Source organism: Palaemon carinicauda, chromosome 37 (assembly GCF_036898095.1).
Source record: "Palaemon carinicauda isolate YSFRI2023 chromosome 37, ASM3689809v2, whole genome shotgun sequence".
Classification (NCBI taxonomy): domain Eukaryota; kingdom Metazoa; phylum Arthropoda; class Malacostraca; order Decapoda; family Palaemonidae; genus Palaemon; species Palaemon carinicauda.
This window is the reverse complement of record NC_090761.1, coordinates 53,317,177-53,343,203: the sequence shown is the minus strand read 5'-3', so window position 1 is coordinate 53,343,203 and position 26,027 is coordinate 53,317,177. Positions and strand designations below refer to the sequence as shown.

At 38.2% G+C, this 26,027-nt stretch overlaps 2 protein-coding genes across 4 annotated transcripts in view; both read left to right on the top strand.

Annotated features, from left to right (window-relative positions):
* The window catches only part of LOC137629103 (uncharacterized), a 50,184-nt gene extending 31,403 nt beyond the window's left edge, over positions 1 to 18,781 (top strand). Inside the window, exons 5-6 of the mRNA XM_068360373.1 lie at positions 12,140 to 12,235; positions 17,877 to 18,781. Coding sequence (XP_068216474.1) covers positions 12,140 to 12,235; positions 17,877 to 18,536 — 756 coding nt within the window. The 3' untranslated portion in view covers positions 18,537 to 18,781. The remainder of the gene's footprint in view (positions 1 to 12,139; positions 12,236 to 17,876) is intronic.
* Positions 1 to 26,027, top strand: part of LOC137629104 (uncharacterized) — a 261,346-nt gene that overhangs the window by 99,405 nt on the left and 135,914 nt on the right. The window lies entirely within an intron of this gene.

Sequence of the window (26,027 nt, the reverse complement as noted above, 5' to 3'; positions counted from 1 at the left end):
CTTAAAGCCATTATTCTTCTGAACAAGAGGAAGTTTTGAATCCTGTTTTTTCAAGTTTGGTGACTAATAGGATGCTGTGTGTTGGTAATATAGTTAGGAGTACTTTATTCTTGAAATTTTCCCTTGCAGATTCTACAATAGAGGTTATTTTGAATTATAAACATGTACCCATTTCCTTCTTTAGATGGAACAATGTTGGAGGTGCAGAACAGTTTTATTAATTCCCTGATACTGGGTCCCACATTAGAGCAAAATAAGATAATGTTTTAGCACAAGCTGCCTCCATAACATGAATGTTGCTTTCAGGTTTACTTCTCTTAAACCCTCATTTTATTCCTATTCTTGTATAGCCTCTAGTTTTCAAGAATTTTACAAAGTACTTACAGAGGAATCCTAACAAAACAGTGATAGATCTGAATTTCACTCTTAACATGAGGTCTGGCTGAAGTGCCAACAGGACTTGATCTTGTAGGAGAATGCTATGATGATCCTTTCTGACAGGTCCTTATAGGTGGAAGGGTTTCTCATTTTTATTAGGTTAGTGAAAGCATTCAACTCAAACTGTGGATTCTCTGTGTGATTAGAGATTGCTATCAAATTTATATCCTCTTTTGTCCAAGGAATCAGTGCCTTTTTTGAGGTATCTAAACAAAGGCCCATCTTTTGTGAGTAGAGATTGCAAAATTTCCAGAGGAGAATGTGATTGAAGATTGATTCTAAATCCCAATGGCAACAGGTGTTTAAAGCCAGTTCTAGATGTTTCAATTGCAAACAGGTTTACAGATCACTAAGTTTTCCAAGGAAACTCTCGACAGTCATAGGATCAGCAAGGAAAGGAGATTGTATGTACCTTATTTGATAGCCTATAAGATACACAGGCATATAAGACACACCCTCATTTCAGCAGGTCAGATTCAGGAAAACAGTTTTAGTCTATTTAAGCATATATTGTTGAAAATAGTCTAGATGTATATTGCATAAGCAGAAACATATCGTATATTTCCGTGCATAAAACGTCCATTAGAGCATAGGCTAGCTTTTGTTGTATATTTAAAAATCCAAAATAGATTAGATAAAAACTATTTTTTATCAGTTTTTTGCTAAACGCGCAAAATAAAACTGAAACCATTGCTTTATTTACGTTTCATCACTGATCATAACGAACAAACGCACGCATTTACACATTTGTGTATAAGTTAGCTTTTGCAGCAACAGATATCTTACCAAGTATTGGTTATAAAATATTAATGTTATTAATTTTTTTTTACTTATTTTATCCTTAGTAATTCAAAATAATTGAAATAGTGATTCTACATCAATTTTTTCTTAATAAACCCTGCCTTGAACAGAAAACGATGTCTACGGTTCATCACCAATCATAATGAACAAACAAACTCATTTACACATTCAAGCGATAACTAATAATATTAAGAGCTGTTTGTAAAGATGTTATTACAAATATTTTACTTGCCATATCCCTGAAAATTTCTACATGTCGCATAACAGAAAGGCTATTTTATTTATGTTTAGTCAACAGTAACAAAGTACCGCCAATAACAGTATGATGTGACAGAGAAGATGGTGTTTGATTGAAGAAAGAGTGAGGATAATTGGATTCACAGGGATTTTTTGATAAAAAATAAATATGGTAATCTAAATTTCATTATTACCGTTATTAACGTTACCATTAAAATTATTGAAGGCTAAGGAAAGAGAAGGTTAAAAGATTCCTGAGAACGCAACCATAACTTGGTGTTTATGTATTGTCAGCGGATGTTTATAAATGAAAGTTGCAGCATTTCAATATAAATTGCTTTGATTTTAACAAATTAATTTTTAAAGCACCGGTAATAATACAATAATACTAGCAATGAAAATAAAATAAGGATGCATGGAGTTTAGTGCAGGTAAAAGTACCTAGTATAAGCCGGGTTAGATTAGCCCAAGCCTACGGTAGGCCTCAAATTTTACCTACGATGTATAAGATGCAGGGCAATTTTTTTTAGCAAATATTTTGGGACAAAAGTACGTCCTATAGGCCGTCAAATAAGCTGTTTTTTATAGCCTTCTCAGATTCAAGGAGACACTTTTAAGTTTGTGAATATTTTAAAGATATTCCTATTCAAGTGCCTGTGTTTCCTTTCTGAAGATTACCTTTATAGTATTTGTTTTTTCTTTCATTCTGCGGGTTCTCAAGGTTATGCAGATACAAAAACCCTTTTAGTGCTAATATGGGAGTTATTCAACTGCCAATTCAAGTAGTTAGTTAACAGTTTAGATATATTGTTAATTGTTAAAAGATTGTTTTTCATTGTAATTCTCCTATTTCAAAACAGCTTATGAAACAATCTATACTGTACAGTATGTTATTACTCTTTTGTTGGTTTATAAGTTTTCCTTTGAAGAGATTAGGAACTATATATGGTTATGCAAAAATTCTAGGTCTGTTGTCATTTATTACATTATGTAAATTTATACATGCTGGTAAGGTTCAGTCATATTGGTGATCATACAGGTTGTGTTGTGGTAATGGTGTTTTATATTTCTTACTTATTTTAATGCAAAATATTAGATTTTACTTAGGTCTTTAGAATTAATTTTTCTTCTAGTCCTTTCTGTTCCTATTAGCAGGTGGCCCCTCTTTAAAAGCTTTCTTCAATGAAATCTTAGTTTTTGGCTGTTGCTTCTACTGTTCAAGGATTTCATTTTTGGCTAATTATCATTAAAAGTTTTTTTTTTTTTTTGAAACTGCTGAATAATATTTGGAAGGCCTCAGTATTATTGGAACTGCAAGTGTGAGTGACAATGGGTTGTCTCTGGAAGGCCTTGTCAATTGCTGATAATTAATTTTTGCGTGTTTTCCAACTCTTTCTTACTCTGGATCAAATTCTAGTACACTTGATCTCTTATTTAAGAACTGTCAAATATTAGAACATATGAGCAGTGGATCAACAATAGAATACAAAGTTATTAGTAGTTTAAAGTTTGGTTGTGTGGTGGTAACTCTATAAGAATTCCTGATGCATATGTAAGCTAGTTTACTAGTGAGTTTGGGTAAGCGGGTGGTGGTTTTGAGGAAGATGCCTAGACTAATTATGTTGGACTTTGCAAACTTTCAACTTAAGAACCCACTATTGAAATGTAGCTTTCTTTTCTTCATAGGACTTACTATATTGGATTTTACTGTATTTGTGAATAAAGGTAAAAATTTTTAACACTATGAAATTTATTTTAATTGTATAATTTATGGGAAATTGTTATGCAAGATAGATGGTTTTCTTCCATTTTTGTTATTCCTCTTCTTTTACATTTTTTTGTGTTTCATCTAAGTATCAGTGAAGGCTGCAGAAACATCTAAAAAATTAAGAGGTAGAACTGTAATGGATTGAGAAAGGTAGAGGTGTATAGAAAGCAATTTAATCAGTATCAATGGGTTCTGTCTGGAGTAGTTTTAAGGCTTTATTGTAGACATTGCACCATTAGTAAAGTAACTGCAAATATTTTGTAATTCAATTTAGTGTTTCTCTTCCTGAATTAGTATGAGTAAGGAGTATTTGTTTGCTCTCTCTCTCTAAAGAATTCGCTCTAGTTGCGATTGGAACAGAGGTACAGATATTGGAGCCAACTTCGATAATAGGCTCAGAGCCACTGGGTGCATTTTGAATGAGTGCTTCACATCCCCAAATTTCCCCTTTCAGGGTAGACCTATAGACAGTATTCAAGGCCATGGCCTGAACTATTCTAGCAAACTGAACCACAATCAAAACCATCCTGGTGGACAGTGTAACAAGTAAAGCTGCTCTAGATATCTTGAACCGTGCTAATTTGATTACCAAATCAGATTTCAGAGCTTTCTAATGGTCAGAAATGCTTCAACTTTCATGATCAAAGGTGCAATCAGAGACCTTCCCTTCATGATGTGGTATTTTTAGGGTCTCAAAATCAACAGGAGCCCCCATCTTCCAGAACTATATTAGGTCTTGGATCCATAACCAGTCCCTCCAACATTCTTACATTTGAAGTTTCAATGACCTTAGCTCCAGCTTTCAGGACCAGAGCTGTATTTGGAATCGTACTAGCATCCAAAGCTGCGATTACAGCAACAATCTCTCGTACTCAATCTTTTGATGCCTTGATGTAGAAATGGTAATGGTGACTACACGGGTGCAGTGGACATAAATTTTCTTCTCTCTTACTCTCCTTTGTAAGTTTATATTGTCAGGAAAAACTTAGATCCTGGAACATAGTAACAAGCCTTCAATGAGCCAGTTACTCATGCATATTGTGTGATCTTTGAACCCAAAATGCTCTTTTGTTGGTCATCTGCTTTGACCTAGGAAGATTACTTTTTAATGAGGATTCACGGGATAAAACGTCTCATAAGAGGTATAAAGAATTTGTTTTCATTCCTGATTTTAAACAGACGGGCACCTGTAATCCTGAATATACAGCTTATTGAAATATGTTATTTTTATTAATAAAATAAATTTTTGAATATACTTACCCGGTGATTATATAGGCTGCAACTCTGTTGCTCGACAGAAAACTCTACGTTCAAAATACGCCAGCGATCGCTATGCAGGTAGGGGGTGTACATCAACAGCGCCATCTGTCTAGCAGGTACTCAGTACTCAATGTAAACACAGAACCAATTTTCTCCTCGGTCCACTGGGTCTCTATTGGGGAGGAAGGGAGGGTCCTTTAATATATAATCACCGGGTAAGTATATTCAAAAATTTATTTTATTAATAAAAATAACATTTTTCAATATTAAACTTAGCCGGTGATTATATAAGCTGATTCACACCCAGGGGGGTGGGTAGAGACCAGCATTACTTGTTTACATTATTATGAGCTAAGTATTTTGTATTTCATTTTAGCAGTTATTCAAAATAACAAACATAAAATAAATAAGTACCTGGTAAGGAAGTCGACTTGAACAATTACTCTGCCTTTTTAAGTACAGTGATACCTCGGTACTCGACCATAATCCGTTCGAGATCCGTGTTCGACCTCCGATTTGTTCGAGTACCGAATTTTTTTTCCCCATAAGAAATAATGGTATATATTCTATTCCGTTCCCAAGCACTCGAACAGGCCCAAAATATTAATAAAACGTGTACCTAAACAACAATAATTATCTAAATGTGTATGAAATTGGTCAGAAAATCCTATAAAACAATTTTAAACCATTTACTGTACTAAAATAAAACAATTTTAAACCATTTTCTGTACTGTAGTGAACATACCTTTGAGCAGCGGTTCGATGGCATACAACCCCTGCTCGCTTTAAATGTAAATGAATCACTTTCACTGGTACTCGGACTTTTCTTCACTAATTCTTCATAGATATGCAACGCTTTTTCACAAATGAACGCTTCACTAACACTTTCCCCGGCCAACTGTTTTTCTTTAATAAATATTAAAAGCAACTTTTCCATCTCCTCAATCACTTGTGGCCTTTGCTTAGTTACCGCCGTAACTCCCGTTGCAACATTCGCCTTCTTAATCATTTCTTTATGCTTTAAAAACGTAGAAATGGTCGACTTCGCCATTCCGTATTCTACCGCTAAATCGGACACTCGTACACCATTCTCATATTTCGCTATAATTTCCTTCTTCAACTCGATCGTTGTTCGCACTGTTTTCCTCTTCTCCTTCCCCTTAACACTCATTACTTTCTTGGGACTCATTATGAAAGCTAAAAAAGCAATTAAAAGCACTGAAAATCACTAAATCACAACGAATGCTGATCGCGCGTTGTCTGAGTGACGCTCTCGAGAGAACTGATGCTTCCCGAACAAGCGAGAGTGGCCGAGATGGCGCGATCATCACAAAGCCCATGCGGTCGTCACGTGTTCGGCTGGTCGAGTACCGAATTTTTGGTCGAGCACCGCAGCAAAAATTTCTCGAAAATTTTGGTCGAACTCCGAATTGTTCGAGTATAGAGTCGTTCGACTACCGAGGTATCACTGTACGTCTTCCTTACGGAGCCTCGCGATCCTCTTAGGATGCTGAGCGACCCCTAGGATCTGAAGTATCAAGGGTTGCAACCCATACAACAGGACCTCATCAAAACCTCTAATCCAGGCGCTTCTCAAGAAATGACTTTGACCACCCGCCAAATCAAGTAGGATGCGAAAGGCTTCTTAGCCTTCCGGACAACCCAAAAACAATAATAAAACATTTCAAGAGAAAGATTAAAAAGGTTATGGAATTAGGGAATTGTAGTGGTTGAGCCCTCACCCACTACTGCACTCGTTGCTACGAATGGTCCCAGAGTGTAGCAGTTCTCGTAAAGAGACTGGACATTCTTAAGATAAAAAGACGCGAACACTGACTTGTTTTTCCAATAGGTTGCGTCGATTATACTTTGCAGAGATCTATTTTGTTTAAAGGCCACGGAAGTTGCGACAGCTCTAACTTCGTGTGTCCTTACCTTCAGCAAAGCTTGGTCTTCCTCATTCAGATGGGAATGAGCTTCTCGTATTAACAGTCTGATAAAATAGGATAAAGCATTCCTTGACATAGGCAAAGAAGGTTTCTTAACTGAACACCATAAAGCTTCAGACGGGCCTCGTAAAGGTTTTTAAATAGAACTTAAGAGCTCTTACAGGACATAAGACTCTTTCTAGTTCATTACCAACCATACGATAAGTTTGGAATATCGAACGATATTGGCCAAGGCCGAGAAGGCAGCTCGTGTTTGGCTAGAAAACCAAGTTGTAGAACATGTAGCCGTTTCGGATGAGAATCCGATGTTCTTGCTGAAGGCATGAATCTCACCGAATCTTTTAGCTGTGGCTAAGCATACCAGGAAAAGAGTCTTTAAGGTAAGATCTTTCAGGGAGGCTGATTGTAGCGGTTCGAACCTGTCTGACATAAGGAATCTTAGTACCACGTCTAAATTCCAACCAGGTGTAACCAAACGACGCTCCTTCGTGGTCTCAAAAGACTTAAGGAGGTTCTGTAGATCTTTATTGTTGGAAAGATCTAAGCCTCTGTGACGGAAGACTGATGCCAACATGCTTCTGTAACCCTTGATAGTGGGAGCTGAAAGAGATCGTTCTTTCCTCAGATATAAGAGGAAGTCAGCTATTTGAGTTACAGAGGTACTGGTCGAGGATACGGATACTGACTTGCACCAGTTTCGGAAGATTTCCCACTTCGATTGGTAGACTCTAAGGGTGGATGTTCTCCTTGCTCTAGCAATCGCTCTGGTTGCCTCCTTCGAAAAGCCTCTAGCTCTCGAGAGTCTTTCGATAGTCTGAAGGCAGTCAGACGAAGAGCGTGGAGGCCTTGGTGTACCTTCTTTACGCGTGGCTGACGTAGAAGGTCCACCCTTAGGGGAAGTGTTCTGGGAACGTCTACTAGCCATCGAAGTACCTCGGTGAACCATTCTCTCGCGGGCCAGAGGGAAGCAACTAGCGTCAACCTTGTCCCTTCGTGAGAGGCGAACTTCTGCAGTACCTTGTTGACAATCTTGAACGGAGGGAATGCATATAGATCTAGATGTGACCAATCTAGTAGAAAGGCATCTATATGAACTGCTGCTGGGTCCGGGATTGGTGAGCAAAATATTGGGAGCCTCTTGGTCATCGAGGTTGCGAAGAGATCTATGGTTGGCTGGCCCCAGGTGGCCCAAAGTCTCTAGCATACATCCTTGTGGAGGGTCCATTCTGTTGGAATTATTTGTCCCTTCCGACTGAGACAATCTGCCATGACATTCAAGTTGCCTTGGATGAACCTCGTTACTAGTGATATGTCTAGACCTTTTGACCAGGTGAGGAGGTCCCTTGCGATCTCGTACAATGTCAGAGAGTAGGCCCCTCCTTGCTTGGAGATGTACGCCAAAGCCGTGGTGTTGTCCGAGTTCACCTCCACCACTTTGCCTTGAAGGAGAGACCTGAAGCTTTTCCAGGTCAGACTTACTGCCAGTAGCTCCTTGCAGTTGAAATGCATTGTCCTTTGACTCGAGTTCCATAATCCCGAGCATTCCCGACCGTCTAATGTCGCACCCCAGCCTACGTCCGATGCGTCCGAGAAGAGAACGTGGTTGGGAGTCTGAACAGTCAGGGGAAGACCCTCTCTAAGGTTGATACAGTCCTTTCACCAAGTCAGACAAGACTTTATCTTTCCGGAAACCGGGATCGAGACCGCTTCTAGCGTCTTGTCCTTTTTCCAGTGAAAAGCTAGATGGTATAGAAGAGGACGGAGGTGTAGTCTTCCTAGTGACACAAATTGATCCACGGATGACAGTGTCCCTACCAGACTCATCCACAGCCTGACTGGGCAGCGTTCCTTCTTCAGCATCTTCTGGATGGATAGCAGGGCTGGGGGCTGATCGTCTTGTTCAGCAACGTCCTCATCAGAGGGTTCCTCATCCGAAACTGATGAGGAAACGGCAACGGAGTGGGCAACGTCTGACTCGCTGAATCCGGTCGCACTGGTGGATGCGTGACGGAGCCGGACGCAATATCATGGAACTGCTGCACAGTCTGTGAACTGTCAACAACCATGGGTGCGCGAGGAAGTACAGCGTCAACCCGAAACTGTCTAGACTGTCTGGGTTGTGCAGTCAACACCCTACCGGGTTGCTGAGGTTGACGCACTGCGTCACAACAAGTCACCTCTGCTGGTTGTTGAACGTCCTGAACGTCAACAACCACCTCCGAGCATCGCTTAACGTCAACGTGCGACTGGCAACCCACACTGGGTCGCATCGGTGGAGGAACCACCTCAACTGGCAGACGCGAGTAGGTTACCTCAGCGTCAACAGGGCGCACAACCGACCGGTTGGAAGGTTGTTGGCCAGAAGGAGGAACCACCTCAACTGGCAGACGCGAGTAGGTTACCTCAGCGTCAACAGGGCGCACAACCAACCGGTTGGAAGGTTGTTGGCCCGAAGGTTCTTCTCCGCATTTAAGTCCTCTATCAAGGACGCAAGCTTGGACTGCATATCTTGCAGCAAAGCCCTTTAGGGTCTACGGGAGCAGGTGTGGCAACAGACGGGGTTAGCGACTGAGGCGGAACCATTTACCATCCCTGAAAGCCTTGTTATGTGTGACAATAGTACAGCAAAACTTCAAAGACTCGACAAAAGTTGAGAAGTTGACCTGAAAACAACTTGGAGCGTCTCCTGGCTAGACGCCAGGGCGAGTCTACCAGAATTGAGAAGTCTATCTGGGCAGAGGCATGAACTCCCAAGCCGAGAACTTCTCTCGTGTCCTATCAGACTCTCGCTCTATAAGCCAGTTTAAAAGAAGGGAAATCAAAGGCTGTATCCCTAAAACTCCTCCTGGTGCAAAAACCAGTCGCCTAGCCAATGTAACGCTCTCTAGGAGAGCGAGAGAGCACTAGCTTAAAAACAACGGCTTCGAAGTAGCTAGGCCTAGTGTAAGTTCTGACGTTTAGGCGAACGAGGAGCAGCAGTTACAAGATCCGGACGAAGATCCTTAAAAAATCATCATGATTTAATTAAAGTCCATAGGAGGCTAAGCAGCTTAAGGCTCCTCTCCAAATGATAGAGTCCTCAAGGGAATATCAGTAGGAGGGAGAACAGCACTTTCTCATCTACAGGAACCTTGTCCGATAAAAGCTAGGTTACCTCAGTGAGTCTCTCACTGGTGCATTAGTAGCAGACCAGAAGGCAACGTCATGTAACTGCTTGACAGTCTGTGAACTGTCAACAACTGAACTGTCAACCACAACAGGTGCGTGAGGACATACAGTGTTCACTCGAGACTGCTTTGACTGTCTATACTGAGCAGTCAAAACAACTCTAGAATGCGGAGGTTGACGCACCGCGTCAAAACAAAACAACTTAGACTGTTGTTGTACCTCGTGAACGTCAACGGAAGGTTCCGTGCGTTACTGAACGTCAACATGCGGCTGGCAGGGTACACTGGAACGCATGGGTGGCGGGACTCTCTCAGCTGGAGTGCGGCAGAAGGTCGCCTCAGCGTCCAGAGGACGCACAACCGTGGTTGGTTGTAGGCTAGAGGTTGGTGCAGTGTCAACCTTCTCCGCACGAAAGTCCCGCATCAATGACGTTAACTGAGACTGCATGGTCTGCAGCAAAGACCACTTAGGGTCTACAGGAGCAGGTGCGGCAACAGACGGTGTGACTGCCTGATGCGGTACCGCTTTGCCTCTCTTAGGAGGTGAGCAGTCGTCGGAAGACTGTAGCGATTCTGAACTGACCCAGTGGCTACAACTGGGCCGTTGGACTTGCGCGGAAGGGACCGACTTGCGCTTAATAAGCTGCGAGACCTTGGTCCATGGTTTCTTACGAGAAACCTCTTCCGCAGACGAGAAAAAAAATGGGCTCTCTCGTCTTTGTGTGGGTGAGGCGATCTTGGGTAGATACGCCCGAAACCACGGAGGGAAACGTCTGTTCGTTGATCAAGGCCTGACGAACCCATAAGTCGTTCGACATTATTTCTCCCCTGGGCTTGGGAGCTTGCAAGAGGTCCCGGACTAGGTGAACGACAGGCACGAACAGACGAACCCTCGGACGCAACACTGTAACACTTTGCGCATATCACTTTATCACTTTGATTTTCTGTTTTGCACTTATTTCACTGAAATCGAAACTTTTACTGATTTCTACCTGAAACACGCAATTCTACCCTAATTTAAAAGGTAGTAATTGCGAGATCAGTCGTATAATGCAGCTCATTAATACTAGCAAAAAACAGAAAACATATATAAAGATAAAAATTTCAGTGGCTGGGAAAGAGACTAAACACTAGTTCAAATAAACTACGTTTACAATCTCTCACCGCACATAGCCTGGGGACAAGAATAAAACCCTAGAAACGTTTTACCTTCTTCCCCGTACAGCGACTAGGGACGAGAGTAACGCGAGAACAACGTTACCCGCTTGAACGGAACTTTTTCTCTCCTCTCTCTCCCTCCGTCTCTATCTCTCTCTCTCTTTCTCTCTTGATTTCGCACCTAAGAGAAGAGCCCAATTATATATCGTCAAAAAAAACATGTTATTTGACTAAAGGAAAAAAACTAAAAGGTTTTCCAATAAAAAGTTCCTTTAATTTAGAATTTAAAACATTAACGCTAAGAAAGAATGAACAAAACGTCAGAATCGATTTACTCTTACTGCAAAGTGAAACCGTGATACACTCTCTCTCTATCGTAACGATAGAGCGCATGTTGAACGTCCTGAACGTCAACAACTGCGAAGTCTAAAAAACTAAACGTTAGTTCATCTTTGAAAACAGTACGAAGACTATCAAAGAAATTCTTTCATAAAACATTAAATTTAAAAAGTTTTAAATTCTTTAAAGGCTAAATACGATATAACGGGCTCAACGTTGATTAACTTCGGTTCCAAGTTAGGACCGCCTACTATCAGGAAAGGTCGCATATAAACAAAACATAAAAATCATCTTTATATGTTTATAATAAATGGAAAGTTAATCGATGAGGCCTAATAAAGGCGGAGAGATATAAAATATATAGATCTATAACGTGTTAAGCAAAATTACTAAAAACCTAAACACACTTCCGTCTAAGGGAAGGGTCGGCCATTTAAAAGTGAAAGAGAGTCCATACTCTCTTTGTCACCCTAATTAAATCTATCCAAAACGAGTTCAAGTTTTGAGATGAAGATAAAACACCTGCATAGCGAAAGCTCAAAACTAGAATAGTGTACTTCACCAAATAGTTGTGAAAACAAATCCAGTTAGTAACAGCGTATTAGTAGGTCTTGCCGGTAGCCCGACAGAGAGAAAATTGGTTCTGTGTTTACATTGAGTACTGAGTACCTGCTAGACAGATGGCGCTGTTGATGTACACCCCCTACCTGCATAGCGATCGCTGGCGTATTTTGAATGTAGAGTTTTCTGTCGAGCAACAGAGTTGCAGCCTATATAATCACCGGCTAAGTTTAATATTGAAAATTATTGATTAATTTTATAAACATGTTTAAACCACAAAGTAAAAAATTAAATCAGAAAATCAACTTTATGTACATTTATATCTTTATATCAGTGACATGAATGTATTATTATTTTGTTCTGTGTGCTCATGTTTGTAATTTACACTAATGAAGTTTTGTAGAAGTTTTAAAAGAATATATAAAACATTCATATATGATTTATCACCAATTTTTTCATAGATAAGCCAGCAAAACCTTAGTGTGGTGCTTATGTTGGTCAATCCTGATGACAAGCCAAGCCAGATTCAATACTTGAAGAATATCACAGGTGCACAGGTAAGTTTTTACTTATTAAGCACTTATACATTATAATTTTAAGTGTATTCCAATGCTAAATTATCTTTTCTCTTCACCCTTCTTATTGAAATTATTTACACCAAGTGATAAATTGATAATAAGAGTATTTATTTTGATTTATTTTAAGTAAGAAAATTTAGAAATTTACAGTATGATTGTTGAAAGGTTATTAAGTGTAGAAATACAGTATTATTAGAAAATGTATATATATATATATATATATATATATATATATATATATATATATATATATATATATATATATATATATACAGTAGGGTCCCGAATTATGCGAGAATTTGGTCGATGAAAGGCCTCGTGTAATTGGAAATTCGTATATTTCGAAACACATCATGGCGGCAAACAGCAACCTACCCGTCAATTTTTTTTTCACTCCATTTCTAGCTTTCTAGCTATATATATACTGTATATACACTGTGTGTATGTATGTATGTGTGTATGTATGTATGTATGTATGTATATACTGTATATATATATAAAACATATATATATATATATATATATATATATATATATATATATATATATATATATATATATATATATATATATATATACATATATATATATATATATATATATATATATATATATATATATATATATATATATATATATATATATATATATATATATATATATATATATATATATATATATATATATATATATATATATATATATATATACTGTAGCTTTTATCTTAACAATACTGTAAGAAATCCTTCTTATAGATTTTTTTATAAAATACTGTACAAAATTTCTTTTATGGATAAATAAAACAATAAAAAGTTGTTAAAGTTTTGATAATTTTCTATGACTGTAGTATTTACTACTGTACTATGCATAGCTTACTGTTTTCAGTATTTTCCGAATGATGTAGAATTATTTCCTTTAGATACAAAAAACAAAAAAGGGTTTTCAAGGTTTGATACAGTACGTATCTAGCAATAGTTAAAAATTACAGTATAGTACTGTATATCCATGATGACACTCCCACACGTAAACACGGCCACTAGGCGCAAGTGTGCACTAGGCTGCTGTACGATAATCACGCTTTTTTTTGCCCTGAGCGGTCATTTCACTAATGATAATTTTTCAAAGTTAATATAATTTCTTTATGCTTATAATTCGTAATTATAGTTAAAAGTAGGGATATTAATTAAATGGTTGAGTAAAAAAAAACAATTAATACTACTATTATTTAATTTCAAATGGCTACATAATACTGAATATTCTAATGGGTTCTTTTTATCTTCAATCGTAAATCTTACGCCTGGATAAGCAACAAAAGGAAAGGGATAGGTCTCTCTCTCTCTCTCTCTCTCTCTCTCTCTCTCTCTCTCTCTCTCTCTCTCTCTCTCTCTCTCTCTCTCTCTTCATATCGTTTCCTGTATAGTTTTCAAATATGTTCGTCATACATTTGTACATTATTTATCCACTTTATTCTCTCTCTCTCTCTCTCTCTCTCTCTCTCTCTCTCTCTCTCTCTCTCTCTCTCTCTCTCTCTCTCTCTCTCTCTCTCTCGGCGTTTCCTTTCCCTTTATAGTTTTGTGAAATTTCGTTGTCCAGTTATTCGGTAATGAGAAGTCATTTTCGCTTTCGACATCGAAAGAAAACTTTGTTTCTTCAATATACTCATCACTGGAGGATTCAGAACTAGTGCTCTCATTATCAAACAGGTTATCATTATCAAATTCCACAACAAGAATATCATTTATTTCATCTAAAGAAATAACCTTCCTCTTTAGACCTTTCATTACAAAAGGAACAACAAATAACCACTTATGCATGAACGCCCGAGCGCACTGATAGGAAACCAGTTCAAACCAGAGTTTTGTAACATCAAGCTACCTTCAGAAAAATAGTTGCCAGACATCATATAAGTTTCTATTCACAGTCCCCATATGCTGAGAGTGTTGCCAAGTGGTGATCCTATACTTACTATACGAGTAAAGTAACATCACGAGACTGATGGCTTGTAAAAGGCAATTAAAGTCATGAACGGAATATGCAGTTGAAGGCGGTACCGAGTAGATCGTGGTGAACGGTTTATCACGTGGGTGACGCTTAACAGGTTAAAAAAACATTTTATATAGTTCGGTATTTTCTCTATCCATCCTCTCCCAGAAAACCTTCAAATGTGAATTATCGGAATGTGTGCAGATCTTGACAGTGCGATAACTAGTTAGCGACTGAGAATAGAAAAATAAAAAGCCCGATTGACGATGCTGATGAAGAGGATATCGAATACCGATTTTTCCCTAATTGATTTTTTCTACGTTCTGTCTAATCCAATGTACAGTACATTCTTATGTAAAGGGCGAACCCCAACATTTCTTGATGCTGCTACACTTTAATTATAGATATTTTACCACCTATTTATAATCTTTATTTATAATATCTTTAGTAAAAGCTCTTCAATATCACTTTCAGTAGTAAATGCGTTTATGATCGACGATGAAACGTAAAAAAAAAAAAAGTTTTCCTTTTAAGAAGGCGTTTTTTTTAGGAAAAAAAAAACAACACGAAACAAAATTGCTCATATTTCATATATTTTGATTTTCTAAGGATAAATAAAACATTATTATTACATAGTACCTGGTAAGATATCTTTTGCCGCAAAAGTTAACCTATAGACAGATGTTAAAATTGGTTAGCGAGTTCGTTATGATCGGCGATGGAACGTACTAAACAAAGTAATGGGTTTGGTTGTGGTGACATGTTTGGCAGTAGCATGATATAAAATAGTCTTTATTTTGATGGTTTTTAATTTAAAGTTTAATGAATAAGGATTTTTCACCATAATCACAACGTAAGTATAAAAATTAATTAGTACAAATATGGAATATTATACATATAGGTGTTGGACAGTTAGGCTAGGCCTAGCGACAAGTTCACACAACAGATGGGCAAACCTTAACATTTTTCATCCAAAACTAGTCTTAAAATGTTTGAACAGAAATCTTTCTCTCACATTCTCCCCCCCCCCTTCTCAGACATCGGGGAACCATCCCCCCCCCCAATACAATTAAGAAAACAATAGATTTCCTACCTTCGCGGTGCTTGACTCGCGGATTTAGAATGCTCCTCGCAAATACAGGAAAATTAATTTTTAAAAACTATCGATCGCGTAATTGAGGAATCGCGTAATTAGAACACGTGTAATTCGGGACCCTACTTATATATATATACACACACATATATGCTACTCTCTTTGCATCAATTCCATCCCCTGAATGTAGATCTAGGGTTGGTGAATCCCTTAATAGAGATTTAGCTAGAATTAGTGCATGGTGCAAATTATGGGGTATGAAGTTGAATCCTAACAAAACTCAAAGTATGATTGTAAGTAGGTCAAGGACGGTGGTTCCTCAACATCCGGATCTCAGTATTGATAATGTTTCTTTAAATATGTATGACTCTTTCAAAATTTTAGGTGTGATTCTCGACAGTAAATTTACTTATGAGAAACATATAAGGTCTGTGTCTTCTTCAATTTCACAAAAAATAGGCTTATTGAGAAAGTCTTTCAAGATTTTTGGTGATCAATCTATTCTGAAGAAGTGTTTTAATTCTTTCATTCTACCTTGTTTTGAGTATTGTTCTCCTGTCTGGTGTTCAGCTGCTGATTCTCATCTTAATTTGTTGGACAGAAACTTACGGTCTATTAAATTTCTTATTCCTGATCTAGATATTAATCTCTGGCACCGTCGTTCAATTAGTTCATTATGTATGTTGCATAAGATTTTTCACAACTCTGACCATCCTTTACATTCAGATCTCACTGGACAATTCTATCCTGTTCGTAATACTAGGCAGGCAGTTAATTCTAATAGCGAGGCCTTCTCCATCACGAGGCTCAATACTACGCAGTACTCTAGAAGTTTTATTCCAGCTGTGACCAAGTTGTGGAATGATCTTCCTAATCGGGTGGTTGAATCAGTAGAACTTCAAAAGTTCAAAGTTGGAGCAAATACTTTTTTGTTGACCAGGCAGAGATAGTCTTTTTATAGTTTATTTATGACATATTTGTTTTTGATGCTGTTGATAGTTTATTATATGACAGGTCTGTTTTGACGTTGTTTCTTATTTTAGAATGATTTATTGTTAATTTGTTCTCTTCATTTATTTATTTCCTTATTTCCTTTCCTCACTGAGCTATTTTTCCCTGTTGGAGCCCCTGGGCTTATAGCATCTTGCTTTTCCAACTAGGGTTGTAGCTTGGATAATAATAATAATAGTAATAATAATATATGTATATGTATATACATATACATATACAGTGATGTCAGGTCATGTGGTGGTGGTGTTAGTGAAATGACAAATTTACAAATTTGGAGTTAATTTGTATTTTTCCTAACGATACAAACCTGTAGCTATATAAAGGGGCATTACTTTTGGAGGAGCTGAAAGGACGAGCCATTAGAAAACCACGGGTATAGTAGTTTTCTTATAACTTTGCTGAAGGTAACGATTAGGGTGGGAATAGAGCTATGCCATCTTACCCTCCTCCTCATACTGTTTTTCTTGTTCAATCACTTCTCCTAAAGAGACATAGAAGTTAGAGTGTTGTAAGATAACTACTTTTATGAAATTCCGTTGGGCTCACCGTGACCTCTCGTCTCTGCCAAGAGTGGCTGGTGTAGCTTACTGCTGACCAGTACCTTCATAGTTTGTCTACTGCCGCAGACATACCAGTAGTGTCAGATTTTTATGGCTTGGTACCAATCATAGGCACAGTCTCTTTTTGAAAAGGCATAGGGTGGAGGTCTACCTGGGCTTCTAGCCATTTCATGATGCTCCAGCAGCAAGTAGGGACGAGTTGCCACATGATTGTTTACGAGTATGTGAGCACAGCTCCTGAGTTATAAATGGCAATGTCATGCATTATTATTATTATTATTATTATTATTTTTATTATTATTACAAGCTAAGCTTGTGAACACCTGAAGGTTCTTTGGGCCACTCTTAATTCCCACCATAATGTTTTCCACCAAGACCTGAAGTGTTAAAAGAAAATGCATGCTCGTTACCCCTCTTTCTCACCGTCCTGTCCTTTCTGCCCCTGCTGCTTCTTTGTTAGTTTCCATATCCCAATGTCTTGATACCTGCTAACACTTAAAGGGAAGAGAGGTAGCTAAGCATGTTGATATCCCTCATTCTTGTTTTTGGGTGGATAAAGGAAGGTAAAGTTTATTTACTGCCTACCATAATGTCTATAGAATAGTTTTTATCTTTCAAAATCAAGAAATTTACTATTAATTCAGAAAATCAAAGCAGGAAGCTAGGAGGGAAAGGGAAGGCTCAAGTACTGTATTGAAATTTATGAAGATATTTTAAAGATTTTTATATTTTAAAGTCAATAATGCAGTTTTTCGCAGTGTGTCAAATGTCGTCAAGATAGATTTAAATACAAGCTGCTATGATCTAAGGAAAAGATTGAGGCAGCTGGAGGCAGCATAAAAAATGAAGTAACTCAAATATAAAACCTAAGGGTTGTAAAGGCAGTTTGAAAAGCACTAATATATAGTTCAAGTTACTGTTAATTGTAATTTCTGAAGCTATTTTTATAAGTCTCAACTTTTCTCTTTCCCAGGTAATAAGAATTATTGTTGAAGAATTTACACCTGCTACTCAAATACTTCAATTCCTGGAAACCTCTCTAACCAATATTGCAGCTAATGAAAGTAAGGTTGGATTGCTGATAACTCAATATTATATGTTTAGACTATTATCGAGAATTTCAAAAGACTCTTGGATCTTTGGCATTCCATGGTTTACAACTGTGGAAAAAATTTTGTATGATCCCTATTTTGTTGATTACAACTTTATCGAACACAAAAACTTTGATTTGAGCTATGCTCTTTTTGTGGGAAATACAATAAAGAATGAAAAATGGCACCGGAATGTTAGCAGACAAGTTACAAAAAGTGGAAGGAACAGTGCATCAGAGACTGAATATATTTCTAGCATATTGGAGCCTGTATTTGACTCTGTCATAGTTGCCACACACATTGGAATGTGGTTCACTAATGAGAATATATCAGTTGAGGCTTTGCAGGGAAGGTTATCGTGGGAGTCATCAATGTGGGCTGGTATGTCTGGCCTCTTGAAAATTGACAAATCTTTAAAACGGGATTTTACTCCTTATATAAGTTTACATTTTAAACAAAATATCTCTGGGCAGTTTCTACATTATCCATCTGGACAATGGAAGGTTTCAAATGATTTATCAGATAAAACTCTACTTTTTTAATTGTCTATGTACATAATAACATTATATAATCTTAATGTAATGTCATTCTCACTAATTATATACTGTACAGTTGTTTGGATAAAAGAATTTTACCAAAATTTAATATAAATTTGGAGAAATATATTTTATTTGTACATGGACTGTCTTTCTAACCATAACTTTGTTCAATTAAATTATTACAAATGTCCTTTGCTATTCCCTAATAAAAACAATGTTTGTTGAAGAATAAAGCGTTTGAAAATTTATTGCGTAGAATTGAAAATTGCTAACCTACATTCATATTTTTTATATACATTTATGAATAATTACCTTTTTGAGGAAAGAATTTGTATTTAATGGTTGTTGCATTTGAAAAGATAATTAAAAAGAATTTAATTGTTCAAAACTAGTATTTGCACACAGGAATGATTAAAAATATTGACAACCATGTTTTTTTAATTGTTATTAACCTAGATAGTAAATGTGCTATCTTAGGAACAGTTAGAGAAATGGCGCAATTCATTATATATGAAGATGAGATAGTGATGAAGGGGAAATGGAGGCCTTCTCAACACCCAGGAGAGAATAATACATGGTGGTATCAGCTGGTCTTTTAAGAGTCATACATACATCAGAGAGTAGTATAGGATAGGAGACTAGATATAAGGAAGTGATAGCACAGGAAAGGAAAGACATGGCATACCGGAATGCTCTTTGGAGGTGGATCTGACATAATTTGATTTGATGGGCACTAGTCTCATAGGAATTGATGGGACAGCTTGTTAATGAATGTGTGTAGTGGGTTGATCAGATATTTGTGTTGGTGATCTATTATGACCTGCAGCTTGTTCAAGAGACCTCCCCATCTTCAATGCAATTCATGCCATAAGAAATAGCATGAGCTGTTAGGTGTGAATAGATTTTTAGCATTAGGATGTGGCTTGGCAATGGAGATAAGATTTTCTAATGCTTCTCCTTTCTCTGCCCTTAACTATGGCACCAGAGTTTGTGGAGCAGAAAGATTTCAGTCTAGATGATTACATGGACCTGAGGAACCCATTTTCATATTTTACAATGCAGTGTATAAGAAATTGTTTTACCTATTCTTGTCTTGGTCATGAATCTGGAAGGTGTCCTGAGGATTGTATCCACTTGCTGTAGCTTTATCTCTTCTGAAGGGGCTCATTTCTCTCGTCTTCCCATCATCTGAGGTTATTTGTTGGATGCAGTTGAGTTATTATGAATAAGTGGTGTTAATCTTTAGCAAATACACAGTTTTTCATGTACAGTATAAACCTATTTTCTGGGTCGACCTGTGACGCCCGGTGAAAAGGGTCCTTCCTTACACTTTTCTGATAAAAATACTTCCAAATATACCAGAGAAAGTTAAAGTATGGAATGCAGAGGTTACTACCCTCGCGCGAACACCCAGTGGGCGTCGTGTATAAAGCAGGGGCGTGTGAAAACCACTATTCACAGGCTGTCTTCCATTTAGATAATTCCTTCATCAAAGGGAAGGGCCGTAACAGAGGCCCTAGCTACCTTACCTGAACCACTCTACCGACGCCCGATGCTAGCGCCATCTGATTTACATCCTTCTGTTGGACTTCGTAAGCGTCGTTTTGTTTTTTGTGTGCCGCTTGGTTTTATCACTGTTTTTGTGTAATTTCATCATGACCGAGGCTCTTCTTGCTCCTGCACCAATTTTAAGTACCATAGATTGTTTTGACAGGTTTGTTAGTACCAGGCTAGTGTTATCTTTGTTTTTTTTAGTGTTTTTAGTGCGTACGGCTTTGACCTTCCAAGACGATGGCGGCCACTGTTCTTGTTTACGATTTTACGTTTAACTTGTTATGCCCGTTGGTACTCTTGTCATCTTAGGTTCATTATCCTTTATATTCTTTAGGCCTTATGCCATTTATATTATATTTTTGAACCGTATATATATTCAGTCTTGGTACTTTTTATCGCTTACGAGTCCATTGTCTAGTCGAACCAAGAATAGCGTTCGGGGCTTTGTTATAGTTGAGTTATTCCGTTTGGCGGTATCATAATTTCGTCAATTTTCACTCTTGTTCGTTCTCGTTTCGCTATTCTTCGTTCGTCTCTTTTTATTGTTTTTTTGTTGGTCATGGACTTTTATATGTATTTTATTTAAGGTTCGTTTTAGTTTCCGTTATAGTAACCACGAGAGAGAGAGGCTGGAGTTCCCGTTTTCTGTTCATACGGTCACGTGTCTCCCTCTCTCTCTCATTTATGTTAGTTATAACTAGTACGAGAGCTGGAGTGCCCGTTTTCTGTTCATACAACCACAGGTTCTCTCTCTCTCTCTCTCTCTCTCTCTCTCTCTCTCTCTCTCTCTCTCTCTCTCTCTCTCTCTCTCTCTCTCTCTCTCTGCGGGAATTACGCTTTGTTTTTATTTACATGTTTATCTTGTGGTTACTTTTAGTGTATTTTGGGGCTAGTGTTTTATATAGGTCCTGTCGTGTGTGAGTCTTTTGTATTGGTTATTTGGATGGCCTTGAGTCATCATTAGTTCCCCTAGTTCCATCCTCTCCCCGCTACGGTCTTGGGAGCTGGTCTGAACCCCTATACAACTCCGCCATACCATGAGCTGGGAACACGTACCTTTCTGTTATTCTGGTGCACTCCTCCGGCGGGGTTTCGGCCCCTCAGTGGTCCCTTGCTATTGTACTGTAGTATCAATAACTTAAATAATCTCGTAAACTGTGTACAATAATACAAGTTACAGGTAGTTAGTTGGTAGGGCACCAACCATCTGTTGAGATATTACCACTAGAGAATTGTTGGCTCCTTTAACTGGCCAGACAGTACGACATTAGATCCACATCTCTCGTTACGGCTCATTTTTTCTTTGCCTACACATACGCTGAATAGTATTCTTTCCACGTTCTACTCTGTCCTCACACACTTGACACTGAGATTACCAAACAATTCTTCTTCTCTCAAGAGGTTAGCTACTGCACTATAATTGTTCAGTGGCTACTTTCCTCTTGGTAAGGGTAGAAGAGAGACTTTAGCTATGTTCTCCAGTCCTAGATAGTACTATAGCCTCTGTACCATGGTTTGCTGCTGTCTTGGGGTAGAGTTCTCTTGCTTGAGGATACACTCAGGCACACTATTCTATCATTTCTTTTCCTCTTGTTTTTCAAAGTTTTTATAGTTTATATTTGAAAGATTTGTTGTAATGTTGTTGCGGTTCTTGAAATATTTTATTTTAATTGTTAATAACTTCTGTAATTTCCTTATTTCCTTTCCTCACTGGGCTCTTTTTGCTGTTGAAGCCCTTGCGTTTATAGCATTCTGCTTTTCCAACTAGGGTTGTAGCTTAGTAATTAATAATAATAATAATAATAATAATAATAATAATGTTGATGTTGCAGAGGCTCCCACTAGGGAGAACATGTTACCCAATTTATCACCAGTAGAGAGATGCTTACAAAGCTATTGGCCCTGTTGACAGCCATTTGAGGCCAATCCCTGGACAGTAAAAGTCTTTTGTTCAAGATATTGAGTCCCTTTCATAGACTGTCCGCCACTTCTGACCAGGACTGATGACCCAACCTTTTTATTTGGAAGGCTTAGTAAAGGACCCGTCTTCCCAGAGGAGGTATCCCAAGTGTTAGCCAAAGTAGCTGTTGAAGAAGTCTTAAATGACTTGCCAAGGTTCTTCAGCAATCTATCCTTAGTGGAAATGCTGATGAGAAGTTGGAGACTAGTAATAGACTTTTCTCATTTGAATCTGTTTGTTCTACAAACAAGACTCAAATTAGAAAGTCCATCCCTCGATCTCCAGGCCATCAGGAAGAATAATTTCCATCTGATCGTTGACCTGAAAGATGCCGACTTTCTGGTCCCCATTCATCCTGCCTTAGGAAAATACCTAAGGTTTCCCTTTTGAGACAGAAATTTTCCAGTTCAGGTTGCTATGTTTCAGCCTGTCAACATCCCCTCAGGTCTTTACCAGAATCTTTGCCCTTGTCTCGGCCTGGGCTCATGCCATGGGCATCAGGCTTCTGAGGTACCAGGACGACTGGCTTCTCGTGTTAGAATCCCTAGCTCTACTGATAAGGTGCAGGGATCTACTCTTAGACTTTTGCTAGGAGTTAGGGATCCCACTGGACCTAGAAAACTCCAGCATGTCCCTCAAAAATCCATCAGGTACCTAGGCATGGACATAGACTCTATCGAACCCAGGGCTTTTCCTTCTGCCGCCAGGATTCTGAGACTCGGGGGAGGGGGGAGTTAATAGCAGAAAACTTTCTGGAAGGGAAATCACTTTTTGCCTGCTCTTGGCAGAAACTTCTAGGCCATCTCTCCTCTAGAGAAACTCTTACCCTTCGGGAGAATGCATCTTCGATTGGTGCAGTGGGCTCTGAAGAGCCGGTGGTCGCAGACATCCGACCACCCTGCAGCCCTGCTGATGGTGCATCACTAGGTTGTGACAAGCCTCCATTGGTGGCTGAAAGAGGAGAAGCTGTCTGGTTTCTCCCCCACAGTTCCTTCTGTACCTAGATGCTTCTTGCCACGGGTGGGGCACTTGCCTAGGAAGGGAGCAAATCTTATGCCTATGGTCAGAAAAGGACAAGAACTTTCACATCAATTTCCTGGAAATCAAAGTAGCTCAACTAGCATTACTCTACTTCACAGAAACTCTAATAGGTCACTTCATACTGCTGATGAGTAACAACTCATGGTAGTGACCTACATCTCTAAGCAGTCTCTCTCCTACTCAGCCAACTGGCAGTAGAGATACATGGGTGGACACAGACCAACGCAATCTCCATCTCTGAAAGGTTAATCCCCAGAAAGAAACGTCATTGAAGACAATCTGGGTCGATCAGGGACAACAGTTGGTTCTGCTTCCTCTAGTGGCAGAGCCTTTTGACTTTATGGGGCTCCCTGTCTGTAGACATGTTTGCCAATCACCAGAACCACAAACTCCCGGTGTATTGTTCACCAGTCCCAGACCATGTATGCCGTCTAATACAGTATTTTGTAATGGAATGAAGACATTTTAATATGTACTGTACACATATAAAACCGTCTTCATTCCATTATAAAATACTGTACTGTATTAGTCAGTATATACGACTCCCTTTTATTTCCAAAATATTGTCACAAAAAAATCACCCTGCATCTTAAGGGAAGGCTGACTATACTCATTAATGCTCTGGTACTAAGTCCTTGGAGACCACACAGCACCTTACAATCCCTCCAAAAAAGTAGTTTTGACAAAGGAAAAACTTAGTTTTGCGGAGGTGCTACACGGTCTTCAAAACCCTTTCTCTTCCCTAACCTCGTACAGGAGAGTGTTACATTGTTTGAATACCTATGATTGCAAAATATAGTTGAAAATTTCTTGTAACGTAGTATGCCGGTGATAACTGAGATGATGGTATTGTACCTTTACAGGATGCCGTTTGTAATGTTGCGAAGCAGACGACTTTCGGCTACTGAGGTGCTCTGGCAAGTTCAAATGAGACTGAATTTCTTGCTCTCCCATATATACTGAACACAATGAGTCTGCTTCGCACATTTATTAACTAGAACTAGAGCATGGAAAACAATATTGGTTTTGTAATCAGATTGTATAATCCATATTCTTCAACAGGAAAGTCCTTTGAGACCACACAACACCTCCCCGTTGTTTCGTGGGTCACGGGCTCATTCGGTTTTGTTAATGATCATACTTGTCTCTTCCCTTCCTTTAGGGTCCTAGTTCATGCTGTGTTTCCCATAATTCATAGCACATTCCATTATACATGAAGTGTCTCCAACATGTCTTTTAGTTAATAATCGTAGTAACGATACAAGGAAATTGGTTGATTGCCGGTGCCATTTGGTAATTTTAGTTTCACGAATCAATGAATTCCAATTATTACGTTCATTTTGGGATTACAATGGCCTATACTGTAATGTATCTAAATATTGGCTAGATTACCTTATTGGAGGTTATCTAGCTGAATTAATGGTGAATATTACATGTAATTGTAATTACATTTACATTTTGTCCTTAATATTACCTAACCTTGGTAAAGTTAGTTAGTGTCAAGATTAGTTTACTGATTCATCCCTATCACAGCAGTTCCGGAAACTTATTTTTAGATGGTATTTTCACATACAATTGTATTTGATACAATACATAAAATTTTTGGGGAGGGGAGATGTTCGTGTACTCCTACAAGTAGGCATGACCTTGAGATGAGGGAGCTGATCGTTTTGTCAGCTGGTGTCACAGGTAATTATCATTCCATATCCATCTGATAAGGGTATTGGAGTTAGAGTTTAGAGATAGATAGGATTAATCACGTTATGTAATTATCTTCCGATTTTAAGACTGGTCCCAAAAATGTAGTACTAAGTACACCAGTACGTACGCACTATCGTGTTGTGTACCCTACCCTAGAAAAGGGAATTGAAATTCTCATTTTCTATGCTACTTTACACATACAGTGTGCTTATTTTATTGTTAGTTTCAATTCAGTGTGCAGTAAAGTGTGTATTTTCTATCCATTACATTTGAATGTGCTTGATGTTACTGTATAGTACTGTACTAATGTATTCTTTATTTCATCTACTTTCAGCTTTTTTTTTTACTTTATTTGTATGGCGCTAGATGATGAATTGCTGGAAGATGTTTACTGTAGCCAATGACATTAGGTTCAATAAAGTTGCAGCCAAAGAGTGTCAATACCTGCTGGAAGAATCTTGTTGTCTGAGGCTGTTGATAATTTTATGGGTTTCCCAGCAATAGATGACAGAAGCCAAAAAACCTAGAAATGGCAAGACATGTCGGGGGGGGGGGGGATAGAATGTAAAGGAGCATTGGGAAGAGGTAACGAATGAGGATTTAGAAGAATTCCTCAAGTTATCTACTAAATTGGACGATGATGACGACTCTCCAAAGTCTTTAGAATGCCCCGTGAATTGGAAGGCAAAGCAGAATATGAACAGCATTTGGAATGGTCCATTATTGTGACTAGAGGAATCATTAATATTTCATTATCTTGTAGCAAGCATAAGTCATTAAAATGCATAATTTTCCAGTTACCTATAATAATATTAACAAAGATTGGAAAAAAAGTTTACTGATTGAGAAATAGTAAAGAACCCAGCACCATCAATGTCATCTGCTGCCAAGCTATAAAGCTGCATTGCCTGTCACTTCTCTCATCTCCTCGATGCCATCCATGTCTCAACTTTTATTGGGTAACACGGATAGAAATGAGCTATGTTCTTTTATAAAATTATTAGAACCTGCTGTGATGTCTATGCCATCATCTCTTCACTACATCACCAGTGCATACATCTAACGAATAATAATGGAATAATGGAGCAATCAGTGAGTAGCGTATTTACTTGTATTGTATGCAGTGTATTTAGAATATTCATTACTTACATGTATTGTAGTGTATTTATATTTCATAAATGTTTTTGTACAGTACTGCATAGTTTCTACTACAGTGTAAAAGGAGGGGAGGTTTGAAA